The following is an 11,555-nucleotide window of genomic DNA, read 5'->3' as shown; positions in this document are numbered from 1 at the left end:
ATCGTACGTTCACCAAATTTATTTTTCAATAAATCGATTGTGACTTTGGCTGAGTGGCTTTTGGCGCCGTCCTGTTGGAACCACATATTGTCCAAGTCCATATCATCCAATTCTGGCCAAAAGTATTCTGTTATCATTGAGCGGTAGCGATTCCCATTCAYAGTAACGTGCCAGTCTTGATCATCACCGAAGAAGTACGGCCCAATGGCGCCGCCGGCTCATAAACCGCAACAAACCGTAATTTTTCATGCCAGAAATGAGCCTTATYGCTGAAGATAACTTTTCTTTGAAAATCCGAATCATTTTCAAGTTGTTGCTCAGCCCAACTTGCGACCATACGAGGATTCTGGTGGTCAAGCGGCTTTAGTTCTTGCGTTAATTAGATCTTGTTAGGATGTAAGCCAAAATCTTTTCACAAAATTCGCCAGAACGACTTCACAACACTTGAGAAGGACGTGTGAAAGACTGATTTGGGTCTTCCTCAATTGACGCTCCAGCGGCAGCAATATTCTCGACACTTCGGGCACCTCTTTGTCTCAYTGATACGGGAATATTTTGGACTGTGCCTTGGATTAAATTTTTTTCACTAGACGCTCAGTTGTTGATCTGCAGGAMGATTAYGACGACCATAAATTGGACGTAGCGCTCTTAAAGTTGAGGCCACTGACTCCGAATTTCGGTGGTAAATTTTAATAATTTTGACTCGTTGTTGGATCGKATATCTTTCCTATCTGAAGTGGCAAACMTTAYTGAAGAGAAATGTGAAAAGAACGGGGTAAATATGGCGTCGTTTGCCTTCCCTATCGGTCTACTTGTTGTAGCGTCCATAAAAAGCCCTGTATAATTGGATTTAGTATTTTTCCTTTATACACAAGCATAAATGTCATTCATAGCAGTATTGGTATTTAGTTGATTAGACAATTGCAAGTGATGTGTCTTAGATTTTTAAAATAGTTGGCCACATTTTTCTAAATTCTAAATAGTAATAGCATTATTATCATATTAATTTGAAACAACCTGCATTTAATTTTAGGTGTTATACCATGAAATCGTATCACATGCACGAGTGGTAAGCGCCTGCATTCGCTCGGCAACAGAGGAACATCAAGGGCAGGTGCTACTGCAACAACAGCAAGAAGAGGAACARCAGCTGCAATCSATCGATAGCGGCAGCACAACAATCGCAGACCAAACAAATTCATCACTCACATCCAACGAAGAGACAACTTTGCCAATAGCAACAGCCACTGAGCAGAGCAAAGACGAATTGAGCGGAGCGAGGAGTAGTAGCGGTATTGAAACTATCAAAAAGTCCTCGTGCTCGCCTGAGCCGTCGTTCATCCGATCGAATACGGCATCACCGGAAAGAGCAACAGACACTGAGATCACTGAAGATAGTTTGGAGCGTTTGCAGAACCGTTATCATTTATTATATTTGAAGGCGTTTGAGGTACAGCTTTGGTTGGACGGATTGTTGCGCAAGAAAAGTTCGAATACGGTAAGTTTGTTAAATAYTAAGTTTACGTATGTTGCACGGCTGTCAGTAAGTTACTAAGCACAAGCTATCAGGTTAAATAAAACTGATTTCGAAATTATGACGACTGAATGGAATTACCAAGTTCACATATAGTTTCAACACATAAACATTTTCCAGGAATAATTTAGTTGAAATTGCATTCATTCTTGTGTTTGTTAAGCTCAGTGCACACGAAATACTGTGCCCCAATCGTCTCTCCACACAAGTGTAATATAAATATGTAGTCTTATGTAAATTCGTCAAAGTCAATCATTTTTTAGTAAAAGCTAAAATGCTTTGTGGCTTATATATTTGTATAGTATATGTATGTATGTATCCAGTGCTCCACTTTGTCGATTACAGCTGTCGGTGCCTTAACTAACAGGTTTGCAGCGCACGCCACAACGAGCAAGCGCTTTTGGGATAGGTGTTATTTTCACTATCTCTCTGTGCTAAATGTAGAAATGGTTTTAGAATCGACGCTTCACATTTCATTCGCCATTTGACGGCCGTCGTTCTACTTAAATGGCCAGATGCTTGGCTAAATTCATATATATATGTATATATATACATACATGGTATGCATATAGATATATGTGTGGTATCAATCAAACCACATCACATTGAATTCACAACTTTCAAACCACAGGCATTTTAGCTTGACCGAAACTTTCACAGTTTTATATGGCTTTACACTTTGCTGCTTCAAGAGTAAAAGTTAGTTAACGCTACCTGAGCCCGCTATGTATCCGTGTGTATAGCTGAAATATTTTCTTCAAACCGCTAAATGTCAGTCTTAGGGAAGACTCCACTCAGATTAAATGTCATTTACATGTTAAATCAAATCGATCACCAATAGCGAACGCTGAGCAATGACCTTAACCGCTATTTGGCCGGTGCTCAATCTAGTGCATTTGGAGGCTCAGACGGCTGCGACTGCTACCGTTCATCAAGTTAAAGTYAAAGTAAAAGTTCAAACGCTAACAGTGCTACGTGTTAGGTGTCGASCTCTAGATTGGCGCTTGTCGGTTGTTGGTGGCGTTAATTGAGCCCTGTCAAATTGGCAACTCGTGGCATCGATGGTCTCGCTCGTCACCGTATCCATTGAGTGTTGAACATGAATTGAACGTATGGAACGAGATCGTCACGGCCTTAAATCTCGACTTATATGACAAGAGCAGATAATTATAGGCGAAACAAGCTATGCAACTGTAAAACAAAGATAGTGCAAAAAATCGCATTAAAATAACAGGTTGTTCATTAAGTTTTGTCGTTTTATAAGAAAAACACAATTTTATGATTCAAAATAMACTTTATTATTCAGTATAATCTCCCTGAACATTAATACACTTGCTCCAACGATTCTCCAATCTGTGGATCCCATCCCTGAAGTGAGAATCCGGAAAGTCTGCAAAATACGCTTCAACAGCCTTATGACTTCTTCATTTGATGGAAAACTCTTGCTAAGCATACATTTTTTGAGTTCTGGAAACAAAAGGAAGTCTAGAATACGGTGGATGCACCAACAAATCGAACTTAAGCTCATGGATTTTAGCCACTGTCAAATTGCTCTTGCGACACGGTGCATTGTCTTGATGAAAATTCCTCTCGCTTCCTTAAAAACTGATGTCATAACCTTCTTGGCCGATTACCGGACACGAACTTGTTCATACCACTCTTTAGCCTCTTGTTTTGATTCAGGATCGTGGTGATAGACCTAAGTTCATTCATAGTRAAGAATCGACGCACAATTTCACTTAAAATATGGCTCACACTGCCTAATAAGATGTGTAGAGCCTCTACTWAATCTATCTCASTCAATCGACGAGCTTCCAAAACCATATGCTGTATTTTGGCTATGATTTCTGCTGTTGATGCGACCACGTTTAAATTCAGCATKCCATCTATCTACTGTTCTAATTGTAGGTGAACAATCTTTRTACACTTTTTACATTCGTTCGTGAACTCTGAACTATTTTCCAGAATACTTAGGTCTTTCTTTAAATATCGTATCATCTGTCTGTCTTCTAATATTGATTTTTTTACATTTTCACCCACGATTCTTCGCATTACCTTTATATTTCATAGCATTATATATCATTGTGGAGCTTTATCACTATATTGATCCGGCCCTTTTGTAAGTTCTATCTTGTTTCCTTAGCTTCACCAATCAAKTCATGCTTCTCGAAAATGTAGATCACTAGGGTTTCGAAAAGCTTTCGTCAAAAAATTATTAAAATGATTAAATTCCTTAATTACACTGACTTATCGCAATTATCCAATTCCTTTTTTAATTTATCGACCCTTAACGACAAGCTCTACCATACTAGTGAAAAGCTCGTCATAGAAAATACAATCGAAGAAAAAGTAATTGGATTTCTTGGTTTTAATAATTTTAAGTGTGTATTCTTCCAAAATAAACACGCTTGTTGAATTAGCAAGTCCTTGCATACTAAGAAAGCTCTCTAAATATAAGACTCTTTTGCAATACTATTTTCATGAACACAACTATATGTACATATGTATGTATCATTAGTACAATTATCATGTGAAATCCCAATGTTTTAGGTCGAAATATTCAWATTATAAGTTTTCAAGGTGAATGTAATTAAATAGCTGATCTTACGAAACTTCCAAAATTCAAACTTCTCATTTTCTGGGTGATGAGCACGAGAAAATAGTGTGCATGGCCATTGGTTTGCCTTGAATATTGAAAAAAGCATCTCACAAGTATATAATTATATATAGTATATATATGAAGTAAGTTTGTCCATCATTTCTGTTAGCTGGCCATTAATTTTCGTGTAAAGGCATGCGTGAATAATTGTATAGTATGAGAGCTGTTTTGTAAGTGTTGAGAGGTGGCATCCCTAATGCGATCTGAATACAGTTATATTGTTTTAGAGCCAGAAATAAGTTGATTTGTCATAATACAAATATTTCAACTAACCTCGAAGCCTCTGTATTGTTCATTTCTACTATTACACTTAGTTAATAAAACTAACTGAATGCTGAAGATCTCGCCACATAGAARTGTATCAGTGGATATACTACTGTAGAAGTATGCCCCTATTCTGGTTTATGCGCTTTGTTGTAACCAATTCATAAGCATTTGGACCGCCCAATAAACAAAATTTCACTTATTACAAAGCAATAAAATAATTAAAGTACAAAAGTGTTTATATATCTTGCRTACAAATGTACCTAATATGGATCAAGGTAAAATTTTGCCTGCTCCATTACTTTTAAAAAACATGAAAAGGAAATACAAATACATACCCGTACCATACTCTAGGTATATGTTCCTTAATATATAATGGAAGTACCAAAGAGTAAACTAAACATTAGCGTAGTTGTCTAAACTATCAATTTTTTGTTTCAAATTATTGACGAATTTTTCGTACTTTCCAGAGCATCGTTAACGCCGCCGATTATATTGATGACAACGATAATGTAAATTGCCATTCATCCGCCTGTGAAGAAGACGAGACAGCTGCAACAGAGGACGACCTAAATATACTCGGTTCGGGAATCGAAAGCGATCTCACACATAACTCTTCCTCGTTTGGGGAGCTGCGGGATTGYATTGATTTGGTTGAAGAGGGAAATCACGGCGCCGAAAAGGTAAATTACCCCACTACTTAGACAMCAAATGCGATTTTCGCGGGTTTTTTCTATGTGTCAAAAATTTGTTTGGCTGCCGCTTGTTCTTAGCAGCATTTGCATGGATTGTTTTCAGCTTTGCTAAATGTTTCCATAAATTAGGTGTCTATAAGAAACTAGTGTACGCATATCGCATGTTACATATAATAAAAATCTAGACATTAATTTTGACCGAATAAGAGCACGCCGTTAAGTTCTAGCAACGGTCATACCATTACAAATTTTGCTCAAAAGTTAAAACCTATGAGATTTTATCATTTCACAATCAAATATTGACATATGACAACTTTAAAATTGAAACATTGTTAACGGTAAATAATAATATATTATATCTGAAGAAGTTGTTGTATTATGCGTTAATCGTATAAGCTAAAATTTTAAATTTTTGACCTTTGATGGTACATCCGCCACCCAGCTGGCTCCAAAACAAATTTCTTGAAAAAACTYTTTCTGCTTATTTCATTTACCTCAAACGTAAAATTAACATTACCAAACAGGGTGACTGCGAMGACGGTGACGACGAAGGMGAAGAMGAGGACGACGACGAAGTTTCGTTTGGCCGTTCCCGCTTTGGCAAGCCGCCACGGGGCTATAGTACAGTATTGGTTACATTCGAGAAACGTGGCAGCCTTGGTGGTCCAACACGACCAACAACGCTCACTGATTTCGAGGCTGACTCTGAGAGCAGCGACTGGGAGACAACCGCGCAACAGGTGGTCACTCAGAAGTCAGACCCAAGCCATCTGCAGTTATTCAACGAAGAAATTGCAAACAATTCAAATCAAATCGTCACACCGCTAATCGATGACGCAGGCAGCAAGGTCACTCAATTACCATTTGATATTCACACCTCGTCCAGTGCAACATWCGACACTTACCTGCAGCAAGATGACATCGACGGTTTGATTGCAAATAAACAGCATGAAAGCGCGTCAGTCCGCGCATCACCAATTTCRATGAAAACGAAAACGAATATGCTTAACGMAGATTATGAAAATCGCAARCTAGTCTCAATGAGCGCGTCAACAGTGGCCGCCACAACCACCGCCAACACTGCCAATGAAACTAATGCCAACTCCGCGGGCACACAGCCTCCGCAGAAACTTCAAACACTACACAATAACACACCGATCGGTCTGCCGATCAAACAAAAGAGCATCGCAATCATATCGCCGAATAGTCACAACAATAAATCGCCGACCGTCTTGCGCAAGCGACATTCACAGCATCACACCGACATCTCAAAGTTTAATCGATCAAATCGKAAATCGAAAAATTGTGCCGTTTTCTACTTCAAACATCTGGATACGGACAACGAAACAAACTGCAGCAGCGTGGGTGACGCCGCTGATTTTAACACCACAGCAGATGGTCTATCCTCGTCTAATTCACAAACAAGCGAAGTAAGTACCACTAAAAATGAGTGGTGTTGGTTATGGTAATGCATATATGGTGGCATATATGATGGTATTAAAAATAGGTTAATGTCCAGCTTAGCCAACGTGGGTCTGAATCACTACACACAAATTTATAAGATTTCACGTTTATACGTTTCTGGTAAACTCCTCTTCTTCTTTTGCTGGAGATTTTCTTAATTGGAGATTCCTTGCGAAGCCAGGTCCTTCTCCATCTGGTCTTTCCAACGGAGTGGAGGCCTTCCTTTTTCTCTGCTCCCCCGTCTGGTACTGAGTCGAAAACTTTCAGACCTGGAGTGTTTTCATCCAATCGGACAACATTTCATGCAAATTGAAGATTCCTTGCGAAGCCAGATCCTTCTGCATCTGATCTTTTCAACGGAGTGGAAGTTTTCCTCTTCCTCTGCATCCTCCGGCAGATACTGCACCGATTACTCTCAGAACAGCAGTGTTTTTATCCATTTGGTTGATGTGACCTAGCCGATTTCGTTTAATTCGCTGAACTATGTCAATTACGTGGTATATCTCGCACAGCTCATTGTTCCATCGCCTGCGGTATTCGACGTAGCCAATGCCCAAAGAACCATAAATCTTCCGCAGAACCTTTTTCTCGAAATCTCGTAACGTGGACTCATCAGATGATCCATGACTCTGAACCATATAGCAGGACGTGAATAATGAATAACTTATAGAGTTTGGCTTTTGTGAGTCGAGGGAGAACTTTACTTCTCAATTGCCTACTTAGTCCGGAGTAGCATCTGTTGGCAAAAGTTATTTTGCCTTGGATTTTCAAGCTGACATTGTTGTCGCTGTTAATAGCGGTTCCAAGACTTACGATCTGGTACACTCAGTCAATAATAAAAGTTCAATACATATTCTCAGTTAGAGGCAGCTATAGAAGGTCTTAGTATGCCAGTAAATGTAGTGAACAGTTCGTATGGAGAATCTCGATAGAATACTGATTACTTAGTTTTAATTGTGGTCTCTACGCCTTGCAATAGACAAAGGTTATGCAGGCGCGATGAAAGTATAATCGGGATTATAATTTTTTCGTGAATCGTTACATTTACCTGTTTGAGAAGTGAGTGGTATATGAAGTGTTTGTCAAGGCGATCAACTCGGCAAAGCCTCTCACATGGGAAGTGCTAAATCTTTAAGATGAGTATGTGAAATTTCGCGACCAATATGAACAACTTTGCTCTGGCGCCGTTCGTAACAAAATACTATCGTAATTATATTGTATTGTTTCTTCTCTTTGCTGTTTTTCGCCTGTTTCATGTTATGTTACTGAATGCATGCAGCACTCATAACATACASAASCTACTAATATGCATATGTCTGTAAAATATTTAACATATATTCTATAAGTCGCTGTGTTGTTTACGTGTATATGTCACTTATACTTGTGCTTGCTAATATACATTTGCCAGTCTCTTAGTTAACATACTCACGTCATTGTTTCCACTTATTTAGCATCATTTGTTGAAATCGGCTGACGCGTCATCWGATGACGACGGTGGCTGGYTGTACTCGTCTGTCTTACCGCCACAAAGCGAAGAGGGCGCTGGCGCATGCGATGGTGTAGAAATCGACGAAAAAGGTAACATCTGCATCACAACCATAGTCATTGATGGCATGCAGTCGTCCGCTGTAACATCTAGCACAGCATTAACTACAACACCAACAGCGAACCGCGTCATTAATGACGACTCAGATAAAGAAAATAAGGAAGCACGCGCTGCCACACTAACCACCTTACCATTGACGAATGTTTGCGCACAATCTTGCGACATAAGCACGGTGCCGTCGTCACAAATTTGCACACAAATCGCACACGCCGAAATACAATTGACCCCAGTATCCACAACTTCGACAGCGGAAACGGCACTGTCTGCAGGTCGATTTAAAGTGAAAAACTTCGCTGCCAGTGGTAGCAGCAGCAGCTACAGCACCAGAAGTAGTAGCTGTTCGTCGAACGATCTACTCACCGAGACGACATCGGCCACTAATACAACGCAAATCACTCAAATGCATTTCCAGCGCGTGCATCGCACCGAAATGGAATTGCAAATCGACGCCAACGGTAATAAATCCAGGCATGTGACCGCCGATGTTGTGAGCAGCGCTGTGACMACCAATAATTCCCATAACAATAACAACAACGGTGATGTTGATAAGTGCAATGCAAACAACAACAACAACGCCACCAAGAGGGACGACAATGCAAATCATAAGGCTAATAATAATCAGAGTGTTGTATTGCACAAACCGCAGATGCCCCAACAAGCGCTTACTTCAAGTGGAAAKAATCAAAAGGTGAGTGGCGCTGTTGAAAACTTCGATTTGACTAAGACAGTAAAGGGTTCTACATATTTTAAATATTAGTTAAAACAACAACATACAAAATATACACTTATAATGAAACATAACTTTGTTTTGTCTCATTTCAGAGCGAAATGTCTTATTCCGTACGCTGGCACCCTAAAACTGTCATGGATCCAACCAATAAAACTGCAAAGCAATGTCAACAAATGCAGAAAATAGAAAGTAAGACAGTTCTTTTGCCTCCGCGTTCGCCATTTAAATCGGAAAAATCACTRCCGTCAACAGCACGAAGCGACAACTTCAGCCCACCTAATGTGACAAAGGTATATAAAATAACTGTTCATTTCTAACCTCTAACAATCATACCGTAAACATGTACAAAAGCAATTCTCCCWTTACGTATCGAAGAAGTGGCCCTTATGTTTTTATGTAGAACGAAGCAGATCGTTTATACTCGTTGAAATTTTTTGRCGAATACGATATCTTRMACTAAGCAATGTTGYACATATTTAAAAGTAACTCCTGGTGGGATCCACATTTGTATTTAACATCGATCAAATAAGCAGCATATAATTTGCACGAGAACTTTAATGATGAGTTTTTTGTATTTGCATGAAATGCGTCCATTCATAAGTAATACAAAGGTACAAACTTTATTGAATGGCCAGCGCAATGAGGATTTAGAAAGGGTGATCCATTTCGAGGTTACCTACTTTTTTTTAAAGAAAAAAAAAATACACAAAAACTTAAAATTTATTAAATTTATCGCGAATGTTTATTATCTTTCGACTGCTCATTCTTTGGCATTTATTTTTTGAAGATTATCTCTTTCAAATGTTCGCTGCAGCAACGTTTCAGTTAGTCCAATTTCGATGACTCTTTCGAGCATTTCGACTGCCAACCGCCGAATGACACACGCTTGTCCGTGCGGACTTTCGGCTTTACCAATCCCCACAGGAAAAAGTCTAACGTTATGATATCACACGATCTTGGTGGYCAACCGACTGCCCCAAAACGTGAAATTATCTGCTCACCGAAGTGTTCTTTTAATAAATCCATTGATTGATGCAATATGTGAGAAGTGGCGCCGTTTTGTTGAAACCAAATGTCGCCGAGATTACGAGATTCAATTCTAGACAACAAATAGTTATAATTATCATGGCGCGATAACGGTCGCCATTGACAGTTTCGTTCTCACCAGCACCMTTTACGAAGAAATGTGGGCCTGGACCGATGTTTCMACCGACCCACAAACTACACCAAACYATTATTTTTCGGGATGAAATGACAGTTCTTAAATCTYTTAATGTTGCTCTTCGTCCAAAATGCGACAATTTTGCTTGTTTACATACCCATTGACCYAGAARTGAGTCTCATYGCWGAACAAAATTTGACTCGAAAASGTCTGATCTTCTTGGACCTTTCMAGAGCTCATAGAGCGAAGCRATGTCGTTTGAGAAGGTCGAGCGGCTTAATTCTTCCACAAGCTGTACGCTTTCAATTTAAGAACTCGACGTAAAAGTCGCCAAGCTGTTCCATACGTTAGTCCAAGTTGCTGCGAACGGCGGCGAATCGACTCTCCAAAAAAAAAAAAAAAAGTATCTCTACTTGGGTCACCCGTTTGCACTCCCACACACTTCCGAGGTACGATACATTCACTTTACTACAGCCAGAGAAGCAAAAACATATTATTACTAATGTTTTAAAAACAATATATCCATGCCACATACATATATGTACTTACATATGAACCCACTAGATGCATATTATTGCAYTMTCSYAGGCACGCATTGCGTGAGGCGTCTAAGCTCTGTGCCAAYAGCCGCCAATGGACTTGACCAGCCTTGAAAACGTGCTTGCGCTCAGGTGCCAAGCCCACAACCACGCACGATAACAAGAAAGCCCACCGGGGGCTGAATATATAACATCTACATTTCATGTGCGTACGCATATATGTACCTATATGTCTAAATATGTGCATATTGAACTGTGTATATACATATGTTGCACTTGCCTGTGGCAGAGCTGATTTATATGAGACAGCTTTTCAACTAGCAACTTTGCACGTACCCTAGCGAAACATGAATTTGTTGAACTGAATTTGCATTGCGATTAGTTCCAACACAAAAGGAGCGAATGCGAATATGCATGAGTATATACTATATGGGTACATAGTCTTTGTGTATAGTTGGGTAAGTGAAATTATCTTGTTTTTTCTGGAAGTGCGATAATGATACGCCAGTGTTGAGTTTTAATCACAAGGTGAGATAAGCAAACTTTTAGGCTATGATGTTACCTTTGTTATCTGCTTGACGTCCATATATATGAAGGTACATATGGATGAGGTAGATACTCACAATTTAATTAAATTTKAAAAGTAACTTCGTAGAGACATAAGGGTTCTTCAAGGGGAATCAAGGTGTTACAGTTTTATTTACTGCTGGCGCAATGGCATTTGCTACCTACATACACACATATGTATGTTTATATAGTAATCAAAAAGTMTTTTCGTATTTCTAAAATTGAAACGTAAGAAAAGAATTGAAAAATAAGAAAAGAGTTTTCGACTACGCAATAAAATAGGTTGTCAAAAAAGTCTTGCGGTATTTTTTAATTTATTTTTATTTTATTTTATA

General features: G+C 39.1%; 1 protein-coding gene across 1 annotated transcript; it reads left to right on the top strand.

The window, feature by feature from the left end:
• Positions 1–204: 204 nt before the first annotated feature.
• On the top strand, positions 205–9,412 carry LOC108976036 (probable serine/threonine-protein kinase DDB_G0282963). Its single transcript, XM_018944933.1, has 7 exons — positions 205–237; positions 1,034–1,498; positions 4,928–5,140; positions 5,677–6,582; positions 8,068–8,910; positions 9,045–9,242; positions 9,353–9,412. Exons 1-7 carry the CDS (start codon positions 205–207, stop codon positions 9,410–9,412), a joined length of 2,718 nt encoding a protein of 905 aa, XP_018800478.1.
• Positions 9,413–11,555: the final 2,143 nt, after the last annotated feature.

Source organism: Bactrocera latifrons, unplaced genomic scaffold, assembly GCF_001853355.1.
Source record: "Bactrocera latifrons isolate USDA-ARS-PBARC rearing strain unplaced genomic scaffold, ASM185335v1 scaffold_716, whole genome shotgun sequence".
In the NCBI taxonomy this organism is placed as follows: Eukaryota; Metazoa; Arthropoda; class Insecta; order Diptera; family Tephritidae; genus Bactrocera; species Bactrocera latifrons.
The sequence above is the reverse complement of the archived record's forward strand: the minus strand, read 5'-3'. Positions and strand labels throughout refer to the sequence as shown.